The sequence below is a fragment of the Crotalus tigris genome, unplaced genomic scaffold (genome assembly GCF_016545835.1).
Source record: "Crotalus tigris isolate CLP2741 ecotype Arizona unplaced genomic scaffold, ASM1654583v1 scf7180000019077.834891, whole genome shotgun sequence".
In the NCBI taxonomy this organism is placed as follows: domain Eukaryota; kingdom Metazoa; phylum Chordata; class Lepidosauria; order Squamata; family Viperidae; genus Crotalus; species Crotalus tigris.
The window spans coordinates 726,603-750,725 of NW_024097363.1; the positions used below are offsets into that span (position 1 = coordinate 726,603).

The window sequence follows — 24,123 nt, forward strand, 5'->3', positions numbered from 1 at the left end:
TCAAACCGTGGCTTTTTAAAAAATGAACGCTTCTTTGAAATCACAGGTTTTATTAAATGTTTAAAATATTCCCTAACATCACAATAATATTAGCATTTATCTCCTTTTCCCCTTCCCCCCTTTTCCTTCTCTATTTTTCCTTCAGCTACTCGTAAACTTTCTTTTCCTTTCCTTGATTACCCATTAGTTGCTGGTGGCATGTAAATACACAATTTATTCATGACAAGACTCCTTGATGGACTTTCAGTGGAAGCTGGCATTTTTATAATGCTGTAGCTTCACTTCTTTGAATTTTTTTTAAAAAAGGAAGGCAAGCAAAAAAAAAGAAAAAGAAAAGATGGCTATACGCTGATAGTAAGCAGCTAACTTGGCATGAAGAATGACTGAAAATTCACTATATATAACCAAAATCAAGGTTAAAGACCTCAAAATTAAAAACCAATGAAGACTGTGTGTATAGGACAGCTTACATCAACTTCCTTGGGTCAATAGCTACTACAAAGTAATTCTCAATTTAGCATGCCCCTTGTATTTCTTGTTCTCATTATAAACTTTATAACTATTTTAACATAAAGGAAGATACATGTCCACCCCTTTTGACTTTTTAATGTTGACACAGTACATTCACCCATCCTCTTTTCATAATTAAAACAGAAGGAAAATAAAGCATTTCTATATTCCTTAATTATACCAAGCAAAGAGGAGATCAGAAGCTTGCAGTAAGATTAGGACACTATTAAATCATGGTTTAAGTCAAGGATTCCCAAATTAATTCAAGAAGTTAAGGTTCTATATTTTTCAAATGCAGATGTCAAAATGATTTAAATATAAATAAGCTACTGGTATGTAGCTTAAAATAACAGAGTTGTATCTTAAGGTAGCTATAGGATCTAACTTTTTAATGCTTATTGCTTTTTAATGCAAAGAATGAGATCCTGACCACTGGAAACAGATCTTAAGTGTTGTTGGATCCAATAAATGATCTTCCAGCCTACGTGTTACAGCACATTAATGCAGCATGCTTTTTATGTGCCAAAATAAAATAAAAAATTCCTGATCTCATTTCTAAACAGATTTTTTTTTCCTTCCCATCTGTTGGTCTAAAATTGTTCATATAGTTAGTTTCTGAAACAACTAGCAGAGATGGTAACTCCTTAGTGGTTGGTAATGCTGCCAATCATTCTGTGTCTGTTGTCCCATTATCAAGCATAAAGACAGAGAATCAAGAATAGATATAGAGTTTTTTATAAGTTTTTTTTAAATCTGAATAATGTTTCCATATTTGATTGGTAGGCTGCTATATATGTGCATACACATATTCCATTCAACTCTGAAGACACTAGAAAATAAAGACAGAGCTAAATAGGATAAAAATAAAACCAAAGTTAAAGAAAACACACTGTTTATTTGGGATTCACTATAGCCAACAATTAATGAAACAATTAACATTTTCACTCAAAGATGATGTTTTTAAACCCTTTATTCATATAATAGTGAACAGGGACTTGCTCTCAGAATTCATCCTTATATTCTTAATGTTTCTCTGGATTGGTATTATACTAAGGAGTCATTTTGAGTTATTTAAGCTGTATTCATCTGAGCAGAAATAATGCAATAAATCTGTGGTCTTCAAAGGGATGGCTGTAGAATTTGAAGTGACTAACATTGTTATATTCAATCTGATTTTCAGTCTAAATTAATTTTATAGGACTTATAATTGGATCTTCTGTTAACTATATAATATAGATGAACTGTTTGCCTTTAATATATTTGTAAATATTAAAATCTGTTCATTTCCTAAACATATTTACAATAACATGCATACAAGGAGCGACTATCTTACGTGGTAAATGAACTAAATAATTTTCAGCATGACTATATGTTTTCTAACTCTACTTTATAAGTTTATAAATTATAGCCCAGTTATATGCCTTAGCATGATAATTAATCTATTAAATGTTGAGATGCTGTTGAAGAGCAGCAGCTTTCTTTCAATCATGCATTGTATGGAAAACCATCATAACCCAAATCCTTGTTATGTGAATCAAGATATATATAATTGTATATGTCACTATTTTGCCCCTTTCACTTGGGATTACACTGATTAAAATCCAATTAAAATCCACCATGTCAATCAGTGATTAATAAATTAAGCCATTAGTTATGTTTACTCTATTAATGTTTTCAGTCCTACTTTTTAATCCAAGTGATCAATCAACTAGCAACCTGGTTAAAGTGAAACATTATACTGCATGCCAATTTGGTTACATTCATTTCACTGAGGTTTAGCATCCAACTCTGAAATGCATTGCAAGGGTTTAAATCCAAATAAATAGCAATAAAGCCACATCCAATGTTATGACATCAATGGATTTTGGCTTGGAGTCAACTTTTAAAAAAAAAAAAAACAAGAGGAAAAAGGTCATACTGACCATAATGATTTAAAGTAAACAATATGCATAAACATTTCAGGGTCAACTCCACAAGGTTTGTTTTCTTCAGCTAACAAAAAGAAACATTTTCCAAATAATGCCTTTCCTACTGCCAAAAAGCCATCACTTACCCTCCACTAGTGATGTCAGCAGGGTAACATTAGCAGCTTTACGTCTCCCGGCTGGCAAATTTAATCCTATTTTGTCCAGTTTTTCTCTCAAAGATCTCCCTCCATTTTTTGATTTTGCCCTGTTCCACATATTAAAAAGACAACAGCACTTAAGACAGAAGTACCTTCAGGTTCATACTGCAACTTTTTCAGATACTTTGCTATAAATTTATACATGTTTATTAATATAATTTAGTAAGTTTAATAGGGAAAAAATTAAATTTGGATGCTATAGAGTTATACACTTCTGTACAAGATTCATTGAAATACACCAAAATAACTACACATGTTAAACAGATAGTTAAATCTTTTATATTCTTACAATGTCATATGCAAATTGTATGTGGACACTAATTACACTCACAAGCTTAATAAAATACGTTTATATATTGTAATTAAGCATATAGTCACTGAGGTTTTTGCGTAGTTGTGAACCAATGGAAGATGTATTTTAGCCAGATTTCCTTGCATTATGTAAGATTTACAATCATCATTTGCCCTTCATTATAGATACTACATTCAATCTGGCAAACAGATTAAACAGGAAAGATATCTCTTATCTTGCACACTAGTGTGAGATATTTTTAATGACTTTTTCATAAATATGTTCCTAGCCAAGTTCCCCTCTTGCACTGGCCTTCCTCAGGAAAGTAATGCTGGCAGTGCCCTCAGCTGGTGTATATGAGCTTTCAACAAGCTATGCTAGGATGAGTGACCTTGCTACACTAAAGGGTCCTTCCTATGATTGCTGATGTTGGCTGTATGAGTTGGTCTCATTAACAGGACATGCTGCCTGCTTTTAACTGAATGCAGCCTAATTTCCACAGATACATGATGCTGTGCTGTATTATGGTCCAGGCTACAGATAATGACAGCAATGAAAACTCTTTAATATTAATTATTCTAATTGCCATTGTACTTTCAATAAATATATTGCAATTCATACTACTTTTTTTTAATCACAGTCCTTTGAAATATTCTACTTCCGATGCAGATTTAATATTGAGATATAGGTAGCTTCTTTCATATTGTGTATTCTAAAATAAGACCTGAAACTCAAATGCAAGATTTGGAGACTTGAAGGGAATAGCAAAACCCAAAGATCCTAGAGTTATTTTTAAAGGAAAATGTGGAAGGGTTGTGGTTCTGATCTCAAAACATGGAGCTTTGAGATATATTCCCATTAATTCCACCAAACAAGGGGAAATGGTTACTGAGGAAATGAACGTGAGGGAATTATGAGAAAACACTTAACACAAGAGTACTCTAAGCAGCCTTTTCTTTTCAAAATATGTTATTAAAAATTATTTTTCACAGTGAAAAATAAAGATGAAGAATGAGCCAGGAACCCCACAATGAAGTTCAAAACAAAGCAAATGGGGTTTTAAAAAAAATGTGGAGCAGAAGTTAAAACCAGCAATGTCTGAGGGAGCCCAGAACGTTGCAGCAGATAATAGACGAAGTGGCATTTGTATATTGGGAAGAAAAGCTTTATTTTCTCCTCCCAGTAACAGCAGCTACCTTCTGTAAAACAAAATAAAAAAAATAAAAAAAGGAGAAAAGCAGCTTTGGAAAAAGAGTGAAGATGTGCGCGGGGGTGGGGGGCAAAATGCGAGGTGGTACACTCACTGTGAGAAATTAAACAATAGGTGGGGAGGAAAAGAGGTGGGAGCTGGAGCCTTTGGGGAAAGAGATGATTGGCTGAGACTGAACACCGCAACCACGTGCACACCCTCTCTGCCAATGGGCTCCCTTCCCGCCACATTGCCTTTCGCAGCGAATCCAGGGCTAAAAGACGGCCTGGCCTTTTCCCTCCTCAGTTCTCTCGCGCGCCGCCGAGAAGCCCAGCTCTGTCGAGTCCGCCTCACCTCCGTAGCACTCCGCCCAGCAGAGACGCGTTGAGGCACTCCGGCGGGGACAGGCGCCTCTGCACTTCCGCCACGGTGACTTTATATTTGGAGGTGGAGCTGAGCAGAGACAGGCGGCCGGGCACCGAACAGAAGACTTCGTTGGGATTCACCACGCCGCCGAAGAGCGCGTCCTTGTTGATGGGGATGGAGGAGACGGCGTTGGCGTTAGACTTGGAGAGGGACACGGGGCCTGCAGAAGGGGGGAGGGAAGAGAGAAGAGGGGAGAAGGGAGGCCGAGGGAAGGCAGAGCCGCGTTAGTGCACAAACGCTGAAGGGATTAGCAGCTGCTAGGAGCCTAAGGCGATGGTGGGGCGGCAGGCTTGGGAAACGTGGGCGATGACAGGAGTGGGGGAAGGGGATGAAAACAAGCCGGGAAAGGTGGCTGAGAGATGATGGCAGATGGGCAACAACGAGAATGGCGGCGCTGGGGGGGGGAGGGGAAGTGTTTTGGAATAAGAGGTAGCCCCAAGGCTGGCGGCCCCTTCCTCCTCTCCTCTTCGTCCGTCTTTTTGCTTTGAAAACCAACAACCGAGAGCGGCTTAGCCTGGCCAGCACCATTCACCCCAGACCTCCCTCCCTCCCCTTCGCGAGTACAGTACGCATCGTCCACACTCGGCAACATCGACTTCGGACAAGAAAAAGAAAAATGGGGGTGGGGAACCTCGTTTACAAACTGGGGTGAGGTAGGGTGGAATATAATTCCTTGCGCAGCAACTTGGCCCGGACTATATACATTACTTGACCTAGCCACAGATGACCTTTGGAGAGAACCTCACATTTTAAATTCTCAGCGTTTGAGGGGAAACGCGAGGGAGAAGAAGAGGGAAGCCCAAAGGGGCTCCGAGCCCTTGCTTAAAAGTCCAGCTCTCTGTTCTTTGGGTACATAGTAAAAAAGTAAGCGAATCTTTTCAGGCAGAAGCACACAAAACAAGTTTCAGCGTCTGGATTGGCTAGTTCCCAGCCCCCGTTGAAGGATCAGTCTAAATCAGGATTGGATCAAAATTAAGGATTTTCCACGGGTGGAGAGAGGAGGTGGGGTTAAAATTGCCTCCTCTGTCCTAAATTATTCTAGGAACAACAAATCGCTGGTAAACTTAAGCATACACGGTCTTAAAGCGTTAAGAATACCGAAAGGATTACGGGAAGAAGACGTATTCCCTGTTACTAATATTTATAAAAGACAATCACATAATATACCTTCGCTTGTTTGGGAGAATGTAATGCCACAAGCTACGCGGCTTGTGGGTTTAATTTGTACTAGAGTAGCCCCTAGTACTTCCAATTGAATAGTTTCAAAGTAATTGGATTAGATGTCACATTTTCTGCAATTGCAACTTTTTATATTGGAAAGAGGCGCCAAAGAGGTATTTTCATTACTGTTTTCAAAGGTAATAGTACAATTTTCTTTTAACAATTACCCCCGAAACAAAATAAAGAAAAATTGATATATTTTTTTGGTCTACCTCCTTCCTACCATCTGTTTCCCAAAAAGAAAAGAAACTTCCTTGACACAACTTTCACTTTTCCCCTAATGAAAGTTCCAGAGCATTATTAAAATATACAGGGAAAGGGTAAAATTCTCCCAAATCTTTTTGCATGTTCAGTTTGGCTAACATCATTGAAAAATAAGGGCAGTCTTGTTTGAAAGCAAATGGACAGGCACTATGTTCCGACCTGGTTACACTATAAATATTTACTCTTTTATCAGCATCTGATTATTCCTCCTGTCCTTTATCCTACACTCATATACTTTGCATTTCCACTTTAATAGGTCTAATCCAAATGTTGAAGGGTGGAGCGTGGAGGAGGGATATCTAGGTTTCGGATAGATCACTTGTGACATTAATAGCTCTGGGGAGGCTAATAGAGACAATAGGAGTTAAACGAACTCTTGAGATTACTAATAAAAGAGCCAATTATCATGTCGACTTGGAAAGAGCATCACTTTAAGATTTATTCCTTGCACATCTAATTTGACGTGACAAAGACTCTCCAGACTAGGAGGAGGGGTAAAAAAATTTTTTAGCTTTCATTGTGTAGTGCTGAGGATTTTCAAGGAAGTACTGTTTTATAAAGCACAAGTCCCTGCTAATATATAAGAAAGCCGCACTGGCCCTTTCCCAAACCTTTCATACCAAATGATCAGAATCCGGCATTTCCCTGAACAGGGTTTAAAATTAAAGCCAACCGTTCTGCTCTGCTGCCAACATCGCGAATACTTTTTTAAAAAAAAAACAACTAAATTCCGAAGCCAGACAAAGTTTGGGAGATGAGAGGACGCTACCTTCCAGACAAAAAACAAGTGCAACAAGACATTAGGAGGAAGCAGCTGAAATCAGGACAAGCGAACCACAGCCTCCGTTGCAGAGAGCAGGCTAAGCAAGCGAGTACCCTTCCGCCATCCTGCTCGCTTGTTACAACAAAGCCCTCTGATGTAAACAATCCAGAACAATCTCCTCAACCTGAAAGGGGGGGAGGGATAGGGGCGGGGGGGGGGAAACCGAACGGGATTGGCGCTTTCTTAGCTAATGAAACATACTTTCAAGGCAACTAAAGAAATTAGAAGTCAGTTCTGAGCCACAGTGTCATTAGGAACAGCTAAAACATGGATCTGTTTAGCTCGATAATATAATCATACATATACAGAGGGTGCGATTAAGTAAAAGAGTTATCAACCGAGATTGTCAATTTCGTTTTCCATTTTCAGCTCTGTTGTAAATTACAGGGAGGGGGCAGGGGGAGAAACAATCGCTTTAGTAAGTTCTCTCAGCTTCGGTATCAAGCTTGTGGGGACATGCTTGGAATGCTAAAGAAGTGGCTTACCTTTCTTAATTACAGTTTGATCTGGGATGTTAATACCGGGGTCCTCTACGTGCTGCAACAAAAGCAATACAAAAGGGATATGAATTTCTAAACACACCGAACCCGCGAAGCTCTTTATTTCCCTATACCTTAACTAGTTTGGTGTTTTTTTAAAAAATAGAATAATATTCATTTCCACATATTGACGTTTTTTAATTTAAAAAGCAAATACTGGGTTCCAGTTACACGGAATCTTTGAAAAGCAGAAATGGCTACGTTTAGGGACAGCCCTCCCTTTAGTGGCATCTGCTCAGACAAAAAGTAGGTCCCACTGATTTCAATAGCAATTACCTGAATGCCTGAACTTACTTATAATTCAGGCCCCCTAAGTGCATGGGCATGAATTATCCACCCTACCGTGCTTTTTAACGCACATTGGCTTAAACTGAATTTTTATCAGCGCCTCTCACTCTGCAATACGCATTTTAAGGGAAAGCTTTCCGGGCTCTTTGTGTTATTTTTAAATGGAGGTTAACACTGTAGTAAGATTCTAGAAGAATGTTTTTGTGCTACCCCTGCGTGCAGAAAACCGAGGCAAATATGCAGAAAATGGGGAGGGGAGAGAAACAGAGGAGGGGAGGTTAAACCTCCAGGCTCTCTGAAGCCCATAGCAATTCTGGCTCCCTTCTAGTCCCAAGCGGTATTTGCCCGCTGCTTTTAAATTCTGCTCCTCCGAAGGCTTGATGCTCCGTGCACGCGAGGGCGGCGCGCGCTTGAGTTTCAGACGTGATTAGAAAGCAAAATGAAAATCGCGTTTTCTAATTCCCAAACTGACAGTCAATCCTCAACCTTGGCAACTTTAAGACTTGTGGACTTCAGTTCCCAGCTTTGCTGGCTGAGGAATTCTGGGAATTGAAGTCCACAAGTCTTAAAAGTTGCCAAGGTTGAGGACCCCTGAATTCTAATGTGTCTGTCTGTGGTTTACAAATTCGCACTAACTCTGCTGAGCTCGAGAATTGCCCCTTGCGCCCGCCGAACTTCAGCGCTGCTATTTTAGGGCAGGTGCGCGCGCACAGGCGCCTATGGAGACACCCCCCCCCCAAGCCCCCTTCCCCTCCTTCGCTAAGTCTCCGTCCAACAATAATAATACCGAGTCTAACATTTTCCATTCTGTCTTGGATTTATGCTCCTGTTAATTGTGCCTGATCTCAATGATTCCGGGTGGATGGTACGAAGTTGCTTTATTACAGGTTTTATTGTACTCAGCGCTCTCATTTGTAACTTGCCTAAAGTGCTTCTGGATTTGAGCATAATTAAATTGAGAAATGTTCAGAAATGACTACGGCTGCCGTTTTCTTGGAATTTTTTTTTTTTTTTTTACTACATGGGCAAATATGCCTTCAAGAAAACAGTCCTAAACCTATAAAGAAAATCTAGTGGGGCGTAACGTTTTTATTTGTCTGATTTTTTTTTCTCACCTAGGCAGAGTCTAGGGAAGCCACCGACTGTTAGGTTTTAAAATCCCGCCGAGATACTTATGTTTAAATAATTCTCGCCCTCGGCTTAGCAAGTATTCCGTATTAAGCAGCCGCCTTTTATATCAATGGCTAAGTGCGGTAGCAGGAGAAAAATTGAAAATAGCCTTTCCTACCATGAAAATTATTTTCAACGAACTTCATTAGCTCCGTGTCCACGGAATTGCCTTTGCAAGGCCGCTCTCTATTCCATTGTCAAAGCCCGCATCCTAACGCGACGCCGCCCGCCTCCCTCTAAGATCAATGGTTTCCCTTTTTTTTAAAACGGATCAGATTTACCAGCTTTGGGAATAGTCGACCCTGAATAAAGAGGGAGGTGTTCCCGCTTAAGTCTTTTTTTATCTTAAACTACTTGGTAACGGCCTTTCTTAAAATGGGCCAGAGATCTCGTAACTGCTGGGATAATAAAATAACCTACATTTATTATTTTAAAAAATCGCACATACAATTCTCCCGGCCACTGAAATCTCAGCAAAATCAAATCGTTTGCAACTTGATACCTAAAACAAAACACCAGTGGAAGTTGCCCCTGATTTCGGTGCAACTGTTTTTACTTATAAGGGCTGGTTCAAACTGGGTCCCCCCCCCAAGAAACCCTAGTTCCAAACCAGGTTTCCTTTCCGTTGTTTTCTTCTGAATGAAAAGAAAACTAACTGGTGTGGCTTTTTTTTTTTTTTCCAAAAGCCCCCAATTCCCACAGAGACACGGGTACTTTAAGTGAAGTATTGCTTTTTTGCAAAACAAAACCTAAGCACAATTTTCTTGGGAGGAAGAAGAGAATTGGGCTGTAATGAATTCCCGCCTTCTTCCCATATGGATTAATAAAAGGGAAAGGAATAAAGGAGATGGGGAAATCGCTTTCTTAAAGGAACCCATCGCAAAATTATCCTTGCAACATGAAATTGGAAATCATTAAACTGTCAGTGAACATACTACGGTAATATTTGATCCAGTAATCTGCGGTGACATTTTAGCAAGGGGAACCAAAACAAATCCTAGGCTAACATTAGAAACTTCCTTTCCTCTTGCCCACAAATGTTTTCTATCCAACGTAAGCAGCACAAGAAGCAGGAGTAAAATTGCTGGTTTGTTTAAAGCCTGCATTCAGTAGGGGAGTTTTCTAAGAAGCGACCCCCTTTTGCAGCCAGGCTCAGATGGTGCTTGCCCCTGGCTATGAAGGGCTCTAGGACGTTAAAGACGGGAGGAGAGACACCAGCTTTCTTTTCAAATTATATTTGCAGATAAGGGAAACCAGATCCTGACTCAAATCAAAAAAACATTCAAGGCACTCCAAAATCTGAGTTAAAATCATAACAACAATAGCAACAGCAGCACATTGTTCTTTTTCTCTTGTGTGGGGGTGGCGGGCCTAGACCATTTCCTACGCTAGGTTTGCAATCCGAAGAATTGCGATTCATAGAGATTCTCTCTTTTCTTCTTCTTCTTCTTCTTCTTCTTCTTCTTCTTCTTCTTCTTCTTCTTCTTCTTCTTCTTCTTCTTCTTCTTCTTCTTCTTCTTCTTCTCCTTCTTCTTCTTCTTCTTCTCCTTCTTCTTCTTCTTCTTCTTCCTCCCCACCTTCCCAACAAGCAGCTCCGAAATGGGAAGAACGATTTGGGTCGGGTTTGCTTTCTTTTTCAAGCCAGCGAAAATCCGACCGAAGGCCAGGCATTTCTAAAGCGACACAGCCTTTTCAAGAGTTACCCCGCTTTGTCAGGGAGCATCAGCAAGGCAGCATGGCCAATGACACCAGTCAGGGATCTTCTGGTTTTAATGTCTCTCTTCCTCCCTCCCTCCCTTCCTTCCTTCCCTCCTTCTTTCCTTCCTTCCTTCTTTCCTTCTCTTCCTCTCTCAGCCCCTCCACTCCTCCATCAACAAAAGCAAAGAACTGTTTGTTTTTTTCTGCAGCGGGCATTAGCAACAAAGATAGTGGCGGGAGACCATTCAACTCTGATTGCCAACCCACGAGACACAATTGCCGCTTGCCTTCATGGACGGTGAAGGCTGGAGGCTTGAAACGCACCCTGTAATTCCCACCCACTGGTGGGGAGCGGGGGAGGGGAGGAAGGAGAGGAAGCGTGGCAGGGCGAGAGGAGAAAAAAACAAAAGCCGGCTGGAAGCCGCCTCCCCCACCTCGCGGGTCTTCTTACCGGCACGTCCTCCAGCGAGTGAGGTATCGAGTGAATGGGAATATCTCCTAATCCTGAGCCCAAGCCGTGAGGTCCGTGCAAGAGATCTTCATGCCGCCGGTAATCCCTTCGGGGATCCAAGCCGGAGAGCTGGTGGGGAAGTCCGCGGTGCGTATGCAAAAGCCCCGTGTCCTGGTTTTGCCTCTGTCCCGGCCAGCCCGGGTGCTGGGGCTGAGGCTGGGCGTGAAGAGGGTTCAAGCTATACGGATCGTTAACGTGGGAATACGGGTCTTGAGACTGGGGGTAAATGGGCTGGTATGGAGGTGGGAAATAGGGGGGCTGGAAGTCGGCGTTCGGTGTATGCGAGAGCGGAGGTGCGCTGGTGTAGGGGGACTGGCCCACCGTCCCCAGCTGGGGTAGCCGGGCTGTCCCATTGCTGGTAGCATCGTGGCGGTCCTGATGAGTAAGAACACGAGAAAGGGGACAGGGAGACCAGAGAGAGAAAAAGAAGAGAAGGTCAAAATCAAACTATGGATTAGGCCAAATGTTTATCACCCTATTTAAAAAAAAAACTATATTTGCGTTCAGACTAGAGTCAAAAGCAGCCTTCGAGATATTCCCGTCTGGCAGAAAAACAGCCTCGTCTAAATGGAGCTGCTTGAATTCCAGTTAACAACGGGGGGGGCGGGGGGGGGAACTCCAGTGGGGAAAAAACGAACAAAATTCTCCTCCTAAGAGCAGATCCAGAAGATTTTTTTTTCCCCTTCAAGAAGACTGGTGTGTATTCTCCGTGCGTGCACGTCTGTGGGTGTGTGTAACCTTTGTTTTTTTAAAAAAAGCCTATGGGCACCGTTGTCGAAAAGAAGTGAAAGAGGGCACACAAATGACTCGTTTCCTGGCTCTAAAAAGTGAGAGTGAACCGTTGTTGCATTTGTCTTCTCTTTCCCCAAGAAAACGGCACCAAAAAATGCCCCGGGGGAAAAAAGAACAGCATTTTGGAGGAAAATACTTAAATATAAGTATGCCATAAGACAGCATTTACAAATCTAGCATTTACAAATCGTAATGTAATATATACAGGACAGCCAGCCTCGTATGTATGTGCGCGTGTAAATGCACACAGACATACACACATCCAGATACGTGTACATGCAAATCATATTATACGTAAACAACCAGGCAGCAAAATTAAGAGAAACATAAAGATGAAGCTGAAGGGGAGAAAAAAAAATGCAAGAGGTTTTTTGCTTCTGTTCAACCGGGACTTGGTAAATTATGAAATTATAGCCCGCAGGTACGTCTCAAGGAAATTAACAGCCATCCAAATAGAAGTCGGGGAGGGGGGAGGAGGAGGAGGAGGAGGAGGAGGGGGGGAGAGGTAGCGGGGAAATAATAATAATAATAAGGTGCTGTTAAATGCCTTGGACTTTAGTCTCCCGAGGAGCGTTATTAACCCGGGAAAGGACAAGAGCGGAAAGAAGAGGTGGAAACCCAATCGGAAGGGGAGGGGAAACGCAAAGCAAAACAAAACACAATGGACGGGTGTGGAAGCATGGCTAGCCTTTTGTAGTTTACTTGAAGCAGCCAAAGTAATGAATGACCCAAGAAGCTTTTGCAAACGGAGCACAGGGGAAGACACACAGAGAGAGGAGAGGTTTCGGCAGGAGCTGACACCCGGCCACCCTTTCCCCCACCCACCCACCCCAAAAGATGAGGAAAAGCATGAGGGTGACAAGGTTCCCAACCACCCATCCCAGATAGAGAAGTCAGAAGCCACTCACCATCGCTGAGAAACTGTGAACTAACATCTGCGCGGATTCGAGGGGACCAAGTCAGGGCAGGAAAAAAAAAAAAAAAAGGCAGAGAAAAGTGGGCTCTTTAAGGTCTCGCTCGTTCGCCCGCTTCCTAGCTGTACTCTTGCTCTGTCCCTCTCTCTTTCTCCCTCTTGCACACCAGCGCTCTCTCTCTCTCTCTCTCTCTCTCTCTCTCTCTCTCTCTCTCTCTCTCACACACACACACACACACACACACACACGCACGCACAATGGAAGGAGCCCGGGTCTAGACCACCCCGAGTCCCCAACGCCCAGACTTGTCCGCCAGCACTGGGCACGCGCGCCTATAATCCATCAGTCCACCACAGAATGGCCCCGCGTTCTGCAGCAGCGAAGGCGAGAGCCGGATCCTTGGCGTGAGAGTTCACGATTCAAAGTTGAGTCGGGGTGCGCGCGCGCGCGCGCGCGCGTGCGTGTGTGTTCCTTAATCCGTTTGCGGGTGGTGTGCGTGTGTGCGCGTTAGTCCCCACCTCGCACGCTCTTTCTCTCTCCCTCCCTCCCTCCCTCCCTCCCTCCCTCCTTTTACTGCTGCACGTGAGTTCCTAAATGAGAGAGAGGGAAGGAGGGAGGGAGAGAAAGAGAGAGAGGGAGAGGAAGCTGCTGCCTGCTTTCCTTAAGACTCCTAATAGCAGATATTCATGACTATTAATACTACACGAATACTTAATAAGGGAAGAATGGCTGGAAATCGAGCGTGAAGCGAGGAAGCAACTCAAGGCAGAGGCTGTTCTAAATGACGTCCATTGAATGAAGAATCAGTGTATCTAATCAGAGGTGGGGGGAGCGAGCGAGCGAGCGAGAGAGAGAAAGGGGACGGGGGGGGGAGTCATGCCGTTGCTGCGTCTGACGAATCACAGGAAAGGGGCAACATTTTAAAAGGTTGCAGGGCAGGCAGAAGTGAAAGAGAAAGAGAGCCAGGGAGAGCAAACGGGTGGGATCGAGGCAAGCCAAGGCAGGCACGGTAAAGGGAGAAAGGTGCAGAGAGAATGGGTGGGAAAAGGATCTGGAGAGACCAGGGGAAAGAGGAGGGGTGGGAAAAGGCACTGGAGGGCGGGAGGGAGGAAGGAAGGAAAGGAAGGAAGGAAGGAAGGAGCGAGCCCTGAAAAGCAGAACGAGGAAAAGGAAACTGGGAAAGAGGGCCCGCTGAAAAACTTGGAGAAGGAGAGAGGAGGGAAAGAAGGACGAATAGGGGAGGGCAGAGGAGGGGTTCCCCGGCAAAAGGGGCAGCACAGCAGTGGGGAAGCCGCGCTAGGAACCAAGCTCAAGGCATGGGAGGCGCACCTCGGGCGGCGGTGGCGGCGGCGGCAGCGGCGGCTGGGTGAAGTCGGGCGCCTCAAAGGACAGGGCTAGCAACTGCCGGGCTCCGGCCCCCCTCTTGGCCCCAGAGGTGCTGCTGTCTGGCTCCGGCTTGGGGTCCCCGGCTTTCAGCTGCCGGAGTTCAGGCGGGCCCGGCAGTTCCGCTCCGGCGGCGTCCTGCTGCGTCAGGTCCATGACTGGAGGGCCCGGAGGAGGAGGAGGAGGAGGCCCTGGCGCTGCGGGCCTTGGCCGGATCCCCGAGCAGAGGAGGAGGGCTGTTCCCTCCCTCCTGGGCGCGTGGGATCCCGTCTCCCCAGGCGCTCAAGTCCCCAGGGAATCGGGGCCGTGGAGCTCTTCTCCGCCTCCTGGGAGCCCAGAGGAGCCTTCCCCCCTTTGGGACTGAAGACCGGGGAAGAGGGTGGCGAAGAGACGGGGGGGGTGGGGAGGGAGGGAGGGAAGGGGGGAAAAAAAAGGGAGGCGACTGCCGCTTTACTGGCCCTGACAAGCTCGGGCTTCCAGGCTGGGCCCAACCCGTCCAACTGGCTGGGCAGCTCCCAGCCAGCGAATCCGGGGAAATGACAGGCCTGCTCCACTTTTCCTGCCAACTTATCATAACAACAGGCTTTTTTTTTTTTTTTTTTTTTTTTGCCGCCAAGCAAGCAGGCCTCGGCACAACTCCTGGGGCACACGCCTCACCCGAGGCATGAGGGAAAAAAGGAAAAATAAAAATAAAGCCTTGGTCGTCGCCAGCTGCTTGCCCTCCGCCGCCTTCCGCTGCTGCTGTCGAGGTTACCTCAGCAAAAAAAAAAAGAAAAAAGAAAGGGGCGCTGCCCAGCAGCCGAAAGAACCGGAAGTCAAATGAAGACTTTAAAAAAAAAAAAAAAAACCATAAATAAATCCGGCAACTGACAGAAAAACCGAAAAGTGGAGGCACGTAAAGGACTGCAGCCCGAGGCCAAGCGCGTTTAGCGAAAAGGTGGAAGCCAATCAAAACACTCGCGAGTTCCCCAAAAGCTGCCCTGAGGCCCGACTTTAAATAAATAAATAAATACATACATACAACCGAATGTAATCCAAGTGATTATATTTAGCTTTATCTTCCGCTCTTTCTCGTTCGGCTTCAAGGCATACTTACCTAAGAAAGGCAAGCCGCGAGGCAGGCATTCCCAAGGAAACGGGGATTTCCAGTAGCCCGGGTCAATTTTTAAGCCCTGACCTAAGCTAGCTAGTTGTAGCCGCTGTCTCTCCGAGGCAGGCGTGCCGCTTGAACCCCGTTGTGCTAGGCAAGTATCAGCCACACGTACCCTGCCCCCGAACACCACTCTAAGCCAGCCTCCGAACCTCTTGGTTTATTTGCCTGAGTCTGAAGCCACAAGCGTGGGAATCCCACACGCGGCTTTTGTAAAGGCTGCGAAGAAGGAAACGGTTTCACCCGAAAAATGACCGCGGAGCAAAGAACCGTGTAACTTTCTCCATTCACACGTTCAATGAAAGAGAGAGCCTGTCCTTGCTCTCTCTCTACATTTGTAGCCAGATTCTCACCACTCCAAAGCAGCCAAAAATCTCCATCCCAGCCCGAACGCTGGTTTTCTTAATTCATCTTCCAAACTGGCGCTCGCCGGATTCTAGCTTGTGTGTACAGAATTAACAACGGCAAGAACTATACGTACACGCTCGTGTTTCTACTGCACGCCTAAAGGTAGGGTTGGAATGGAAACAAAGACCCTCAAGGAATTTGGAAGAGTCAATCCCAATGAAAGATTCAGCGGTCGTTCTTGCAATTCACAAAGAGAACACCCTAGCATTTAAACCCCCTACCTTTCTAGGATCACATGGAGGATGCGCGGTTATTTAATCAGCAAACTACTTTTACTGAAGTGACCCATGCTCTTCTGCCTTTTCATCCACGTTTTCCATGTATCCAAATATTTATCGTTTCACACCATACTCTGCCCTGTAATATAAATACATCTGTGCAAGATCTATCACCAAGGTACCCCATGGGCACAAATTTACCAACAGATTGTTTCCGGCATCTTACTTAGGCGGTACTTCTCCATCTCTCTCTCTCTCTCTCCTCTCCACACCATCTGAATTACTCAGAGCATCTCCCACCAGCAACGCCTACGAGGCTCCGCTTTCGACTTTAAAAAGCGAGCTTAAAGCCACACTGCCTTCCTCAACATCATCCCCCCCTCCCCTCCCTCCCCCTCCTCCTCCAATTCTAACCCAAGGGCTGAGAAGAACAGGGAAGCTGCAGCAGCAGAAGAGGTTTGGCGCAGAAATAACAACTCTCCATATCAGAGAAATGCCTCTCTCAAGTCTGCAACACCAGACCTGTGGATCCAAGGCAACTCTTTTGGGAGCGACGCGATGGATCTCTTTAGGAGATCCTGGGGATCTCGGTACTGACTAAAAACACCGCTTCATTTTGCCTTGTGGTCCCTTTGCTCTTCCTCATTCATTTTGCTCATCCATTCCATTTTCTCGACCCTTTCCCTGTCGCTGTTGGGGTGCGGAGCCTTTGCAAGAAGATCCCTGGGGGTGTATTTTCTTTCTCCCCTCCCGGCGTGCTTCGGCAAAGATCTTTTTTTTTTTTTTCCCCTAAACCACCCACCGCACAGGCGTGCATCCTCCGCCTGCCCCTTTTCGATTCCACCCGCCCCTCGTCTCCCCATTTGCCAAGCCGGCAAGTGAAGAAGTTGGTCTCCCAAAGCTTCGTTGGGTGCTGCAAGGTGTTTTCCAATCGCAGCTGGCAATCTTTCTTTCTTTCTTTCTTTCTTTCTTTCTTTCTTTCTTTCTTTCTTTCTTTCTTTCTTTCTTTCTCTCTCTCTCTCTCTCTCTCTCTCTCTCTCTGTCTCTCTCTCTCTCTCTCTCTCTCTCTCTCTCTTAGGGGGAAGAGAGAGACGGGGGGGCGGGAGGAAGGGGTCCTCTTTCCTGGTGGCCCCCGTCGCCGGAAAGCGCTTACCTCACATTCCTCATACTTGATATTATCCGTCAGTTTCCAAAGCATTTTCATGGATTGGCGTGGCGAGAGGCGAGAGGGCGAGAGAGGGGGGGGGAGGGGGGAAGAAAGAAAGAAGGAAAGACAGAAAGAAAAGGAGGGAGAGAGAGAGAGAGAGAGGAAGAGAGAGGTAGAGAGAGAGGACGAGGCTGTTTGCCCTGCCTGCCTGCTTTTGCGCTCTCCTCTGGCATGCAGAGCGCGCCCGCCGGAGTGCTGGAGCAGGAGGAGGCGGAGGAGGCGGAGGCGGCGGCGGAGGAGGCGGAGGCGATCTCCCGTGCCCGCTCGGAGATCTCCCTCTAATGGTCGAAACTTTTCCCGTCTCCCACTCGTCTTTCACCAACCGCCCAGTCGCCGCCTCATTAGCATAGCAACCCTGGGCCAACTGCTCAGCAGCGCAGCCACTGGTCCGCGAAGGGAGCGGGGTGCCTCCCTTGGAAAAAAAAACCCCTTTGTCAAGCCCTGGGCCCCGGCAGGGCCAGAAGGAAGCGGGCGCTCTTCCTTGGGGGGGGGGTGTCCCCGCTTTTTTTTTTTTTTTTTAAAGCACAACCTTCCGGGCCTCTTTTCCGCTCTGCGACGTTCCCCAAGACCGACCCGCCTGCACCTCCCTGCAGCCGCCCCACCGTCCCCGCGATTGCTTCCGTCGGAAAGAACAGAGGGGGGGGGGAGAGAGAAATAAATCCCCTTTTCTGCTCGACCAGCCCCTCCTCTCGACCTGAACCACACGGCAACCTGCCCTCCCATTCTGGACGCTTGGGATCTAGGGGAAGCGCCTGGGATCCCGAGAGATCCGTTTCCAGCCCAGAAGGAACAGTTAAAGAGCTGAGTCGGGCCTGACCCCTGTTTACTTAGAAAAAGTCCCCCTGGACCGAACACCCTCCCCCCCACACACACACACAACATACACACTGGTTAAATGGCCCGGTCTGGACTTTAAAAACACCTTTTCTCTTCGTTCTCTGAAGTCATTTATTTTTGTTTAACAAGATCCAGTCCCCCCCCCCACACACACACACACATAGGCACACTTTTTCTCCAAACCCAACACGCGTGCATATGCACAACATTTGTGAATCCCAACTTTTTCAGCAGCTAGGAGAAAAACTACACAACCGACTTTCTGGGCTTCTTACACTGATGAAACTTTTTTCCCCCCATTCAGTACTTTAAGACATTTGTTGCCTGCTCACAGTGTATGGAGGACATTAATTTGGTCCCCTGTGCTTTTTCCGCTAAGACGTTCCCCAAATCTCCAAGGTTGTGTTCTTGAGCGGAATTACTTGGACTCAGTTCCAATCCTAAAATGAACTGGTTATTAGAAACACTTGAACAACAGGTGGTTTCTGAGGGAACTCAGGCAAATAGCATTTAGGCTGAAGTAAATTTGACTCAAGGCCACAATGTTTTGGTTTTTTTTACACACAATAGCCCTCTGCTTCATAAGGGGCGAAGAGAGTTGAACAGAGCCATATGAGTCAGGGGGATTTAGGCTCAAGCAGTAAGTCAAAGGCAGAGATACGAAGTTGCCTATCCAGCTTTTCTTTTCTGCTCAAACTCAGGTCTCTTTTCGAGGCTGGGGGACAAGATACAACCACGAAGAAAGGCGCATGTTGAGGGCAAGCATGTTGAGGGCAAGTGGCCCAGTATCTGGAATCGGCTTTCAGCCAGATTGACTGACGGAAGATGGTAAAACGCCTAACTTCTACTAAAGCAGCGTGGACCTTGGCTACATCTCTGCTTCGAATCTTTATTTGATCCTTTATTTCATTCCGTGGCTTGTTCAAAGCTGTTAATTGGAATTCCTTCCTCTTCCTCTTTTCCTCCTCCTTCTCCTCCTCCTCCACCGCGATTATCTCATTGCTCATCTGTTTATGCTAATCCAAATTGATTTCTGACCGGGCAGGCGGGACGTTTCAGCTCAACAAAAGCTGGGGCAGGGTCTGAGTTGGCCTTCCTTTTAAAACCAAGCCTCTTCCCTTATTCGGACACCGACGCCGCAGCCCAGCAACGTTGCTGGAGCTGTCCTTCCGCCGAGGACAGCCGCATTTCCGAAGGGAACAGCCTGGAGCGCAGCAAAACCTACAGCTCCAAGGAAGCAGAGGCGCTCTTACCTGGGGGGGGGGGACCCTAACTGTAGCCAGCCTTCCTCCGCCTCCGTCAGGGCCTGAAAAGATTTAGCCAATTACCTGGGGTTCAGATTCGGGGGACCCATTCGGAGATTTAGCCCCAACGCTAAGCAGGCAGCAGAACGGGCTGATGGAAAACCCATCAAGCATCCGGAAGTTAGTATCAAACCCAAGAAGCCGGACGACCGGTTTCTGTGGCAACTTCCCGGGTTCTGGAGCACCTGCCCAATCTCTCTTGGGCCTTTTCCCTCTCGCTCTGCCTTTTCCTCCCGACCCCCGGAGGAGAAGTGGCGCTTTGCTTCCCTCCTCGGCATTCGAACCAAGCCGCTGACAGGCAGAGTCAACTGCGCGTACACACACACACACACACACCTCTCCACTCCTCTCCCTTGGCACGCCGTGCCTTCCAGCGGGCGAGCGTGTGGCGCCACTCGGCTCCCAGGCATTAACGGGAGTGGATAATTTTTTTCTCTCTCACACACACACACACCCCAGAGCCATCTCAGCGGGGGGGGGCAGGGGGAAAGGGCTTCTCGAGATCTGCAGCTCGGCCTTTCTAATGGGCAACTCTGCCCCCCCCCCGCATGGTAGATTTGGCTGGGCAAGGCCTTCGGGATCGGATTCCCAAACCAGGCCAAACCAAGGTGGAAGTGGGGAGGGGGGGTAGTAGTTGAAAAAGAAGAGCTTCAGGCACGCTTTCAGGTGAACCAAAAGGGACCTCGTGAGATCCCCCTAACGTTCTGGCATACGCAAGGATCTTCGGTCTCCCAGTTTATGCCAGTGGGATTGCCCTCTCTAGTGACCTAAGCCTGTAAAGGAGCAGCTGGTCGGCAGTTTAGACCTCCTCATCGGGAAGGCAGGTTATCCCTTTAGTTGAGCTGCCCATTTTACACCAGTGGAGGGTCAGCCCCTAGGCCAGAAGCGGCCTCCAAGCCACGAGGACCTTTGCCCACATTCATTCAAGCACTCAAGGTGTGGTGGTAGCTTGGCGTTTGGCACATCTGAAGGGGCCATTCCCTGCAGTAGGGAAAGAGCTTTCACTGAAAATTGGCCTCTGATCCAGATGCAGTTATAGTTCAATCCTAAACGTGAATAATTGGAAATATTGTTAAAATTTGTTAAAATTAAAATGGTTAAAATTAAAATTGTTGCACCAAGTCAGCTACATAGAAAGAAGCCATGATCCAGAAGTTAAAAGAACAAGAACTACTTCTAAGATTGCCTAAGCCTCCATGAATGTTTTACACAGAGGCGCACAGGCTTTCACAGCCTATCTAGAACTGGAGAGCCTTCAAACTTTTCGGGAAATCAAAAGAGCCTAAAAGACCCTTGACTTTTCTTTACCTTTTGGTCTGGACGTGGAAGGGAAAAAAAAAAAAAAAAAAGCCACCAAGCTTCCAGACCTGCCTGCCTAAAGTTAACTTTTTCTCCTTCTACAGAAACAGCTCTGAATTTAGAACCGCAAAGGCAGGGAAACCTAAAAGCAACCCACACTAGGGGAGCTACTGGTTGGTTTTGGAAATCCGCTGAGAGCTGGAACAGTTATAAATAGGTGAGTGGTGGGGTTCAGCCTTTTTCGGGGGTGCCTTCAGATAGTGACCTCCTCGTTCACTGAGTTCATAAAGCAGTCCAGAGCCTGCAGTTAACTTTTTCTTTTTTCTTTTTTTTCTTCTTGTTCTTCAGGGCCCACCAGGACAGTGGATATACAAAGTGATGTTTAGCTTTCTCCCTCTGAAGGATGGTGGGTAAATGGTACCTCTGATCCATGCAACAGTTTTACTAGGCCTAGAGACTGAGGCAGAATGACTTTCACTTTCTGGCACCTTTTAAGTTTCTCCGACCTCCTCCGGGTGCCAGAGAAACTAACCAAGTGCTTACACAACTTACAGTATATGCTCCTTCTTAAGAAACAGTCTTTGTGCATTTCTCTACTGCTCTTGCTCTCTCACAAATGCACACATACACACACAGTTCCACACTCACACTGACCCAGCAAAAAAAAATATCTCTTTTTAAAATTGCTTTTGGTATTTGCAATGGATTCCAGAGAACCTTGGTAGAAAGAACCAGCAAACCAACCAACTAGTTAGTTCAAACTATCCCAAACAAGAAGACTCTAGTATGGATGGCTTATTACTGTAAAGACAAAGCTATGTTGCTTCCTTTTAAAAAAAAATTAAGTCTCTCTCTCTCTCTCTCCCTCCCCCCCCCTCTCTCTCTCTCTCACACACACACACACACAACTCTCCCCACCTGTTAAAAGGTCAGAGAGTCTCTTTGCATAACCGCGCAGTGTCTTAATCAGATTGCCTTTTCCCTTGGGGACATTGCCCTTAAGACTAGTGGGTTGGTTACTCAGCCTACTGACCTGGATCCATGCTTCCCTTTCCTTCTTTAAATTACAAGCCAAAAAAAAAAACCCCAACCCCTACACCGAGAAAAGAAGGAAAGGAAAGCGAAAGGAATAGAGGAATTGTGTTACCTGCCAGTCCCCCATTTTTGCAAGGAGTGACATATTGGCTCCGGGCTGCCTATCACCAGGTCCCCGCTGGTCATGGAATGAGTGATCCGCCCGCTTGCCTCTTCTGCGATCTCTTTAGGCAAAGACTTCTTTTACCTGCCAGAGGAACTGCTCACCTGGTCATAAAGTGCAGGGCGCTACCTGTCCGCGCCTGCGCATTGACTCAGGAATGCACCCGGCCAGCTCCCTTCGGGAGCTCACAAACTGTCTCTGCGGATGATGGATTTACACCGCCACGAGCAGCTCCGGAGCTGTGAGTCTCTCACCCGTCTCCTCCCAGGGCCCGCTTCTCTTGGGAGTCGGCCCGGCTTTCCCAGCGGGGATCAGAGGACAAGCGAGCCAGAGTAGCTGCCGGGATGATTCCTCCTCCACGGTCCTCTTCTTCTATTGTCTAGCTTTGCGGCGGGGTAGAGGGAGGAAGGCTCGGCAAGCGCAAGGCGCGCGTCTCCAGGGAAGCCAAAAGAGCGCACGGGGCCGGGCACTGCCCGGGTGGGCCTGCCGCTCCTGTGCATCGCCAAGCGGGAGTTTGTTTGTTTTTTTTTGGGGGGGGGGGTGACTTACAGAACAAGCGAGCGAGGCAGAGAAGCGACGATCCAGCAAAGAGGAGAAGCTACATAAACTGGGCTTCGCTCTTCCGCCGCTCGCAAAACAGCACCTAGCCCGAATTTCTGGCGAACTGGAGCGCTGTGGCGCGGCAAGTGTCCCAGAAAGCCGCGGCGCCGCCAAGTCCGTTGGTTTACCGGCGAGTCACCAACTCCTCCTCCTCCTCTTCTTCCTCCTCGGCTTTGGCGGCAACGCAGACCTCCGAGCAGGAGGACTGGCTAATCTCCTGGCCAAAGTAGCGACCGGTGGGAAACGGGACCTCCTCGCCTGATCTTCGGTCCGAACTCAGCCAGGTGGGTCCCCCTAGCCTTTCCAGTCGTCGCGGACCTCTGCTGACTTCCATGGGGACGCTTGGCAAGGAATGGGGCCGATTGACCCGCTTCAAAGATCGAGCTGCAAGATGGCTTTGAGTTCAAATAAAGAGGGGTCGTTTTCAGCGGCGGAAGGGCAGCTTGGACGCAGCAGAGATTTTTTGTTTAGAAACTAAAGATCTGGATGGGGGGGTGGGGGGGGACACTTGGCTGGAAGTTGTGAATCCGGACTTTTCTACAGCGAGAGTCGCGACCCCGCTCAGTCTGGCTCTTCTTGAGCTAAGCAGGATCGGAACGGGCCGCAGGGTTAAATTCTAGCATTCCAGCTTCACTGGCTTGCGGATCACTTCACAGGGTGAGGCGGATGGGCTTAGTTGAGTTTCCCACCAGGAAAGACTGGACGGGAAGGGGGACATGTAATAAACAGAGAGCTCAAAAGCCATAGGGTGGAAGCGAGGCTTTGCTTAAAGAAGTCTTTGATTGTTGCTGCTTCTTGCACTGGTGCCGTTCAGATGTGTTAGATTACAACTGCTCTTGGCTACGACAGACGGAGATAGGAATTGTAATCCAACAGGTTGAGAGATGACTCACTTAAGCCGTTTCGAGAGCCTCGCAATCAAGCGCTTTAGCGTTCAATCCAACAATTGCTGTAGGGATTTAGCAGTAATGCAGAGAGCGACTTGGTAGCACCGCAGCCACGACTAGGTGACATTACAGCACTCTGTCAATTACTTGTGTCAGCTGGATCACGGTCGGCTGCAGTTAAAGGTATATATATATATATATAAAGGTATATATATATATATAAAGGTATATATATATACCAAGGACGTGAATGCCACGTTTTTAAAGGTGGGCCCTTTAAGAAAAAGAGAGAGAGGAGCAAAGCTTAGACAAGTTTGGCTGGGATCGTGCGTAAAGCATTTCTGAACGCCGGGCTTCTGCAAGGAATCATTTGGCTCCCTCGGTTGATCACCGGCTCAGATGCGCCGCGCTAAACCAGTCTGGGCGCCATTCTTTGCGAAAAGAGAGAGACTCCTTCCGTTGTTTCTCCTTTGCGTTTCCCCGAGAATATGCAAACGGAGAGGGGGGGAGTGCAAAACTTCAGGAAAAGAGAGGGAGAAAGAAAGGGTGAGAAAGAGAGAAAGAGAGAAAGACAAAGCAGCAACTGGCAGGGTAAAAGCCTCTTTCTGTACTGCATACGCGATCCAGTGACCCCACCTGCGTGGTCAGTTTCCCGGCAGAGGGCTGAACAGTGTCCGAGAACTGCTGGGAGTTTTGCATGCCCTTCATTTATTTCGCCTCCATTTGACTACAGGGCGGCAACGGTAAGACTGGTTTTCAGACCTTGTGTGTGTGGGGGGGGGGTGTGATCAGACCGAACCGGCCTCCCTTGGATCCTAAGTATATTTCTCTAGGACGAGTTTAAGCTTAGGAAGAAGGCAGGTGAGGAGA

General features: G+C 46.7%; 1 protein-coding gene and 1 long non-coding RNA gene across 7 annotated transcripts in view; one reads left to right on the forward strand and one right to left on the reverse strand.

Annotated features, from left to right (window-relative positions):
• TFAP2A (transcription factor AP-2 alpha) overlaps window positions 1-22,840 on the reverse strand; it is a 29,516-nt gene extending 6,676 nt beyond the window's left edge. The window contains exons 1-6 of one of the 6 annotated variants that reach the window (XM_039359480.1): window positions 17,075-17,401; window positions 12,757-12,783; window positions 10,997-11,431; window positions 7,336-7,387; window positions 4,471-4,702; window positions 2,564-2,682 (exon numbers count right to left, since the gene is read on the reverse strand). In XM_039359480.1, coding sequence (XP_039215414.1) covers window positions 2,564-2,682; window positions 4,471-4,702; window positions 7,336-7,387; window positions 10,997-11,431; window positions 12,757-12,783; window positions 17,075-17,125 — 916 coding nt within the window. In that variant the 5' untranslated portion in view covers window positions 17,126-17,401. Of the gene's footprint in view, window positions 1-2,563; window positions 2,683-4,470; window positions 4,703-7,335; window positions 7,388-10,996; window positions 11,432-12,756; window positions 12,784-14,091; window positions 14,545-15,241; window positions 16,289-17,074; window positions 17,402-21,715 lie in introns of those variants that run through there. The other 5 variants (XM_039359479.1, XM_039359476.1, XM_039359478.1 and 2 more) reach the window with 5 other exon arrangements.
• LOC120315315 lies at window positions 12,783-15,173 on the forward strand. Its single transcript, XR_005558656.1, has 2 exons — window positions 12,783-13,771; window positions 14,763-15,173. It is a non-coding gene; the product is annotated as an uncharacterized LOC120315315 (long non-coding RNA).
• Window positions 22,841-24,123: the final 1,283 nt, after the last annotated feature.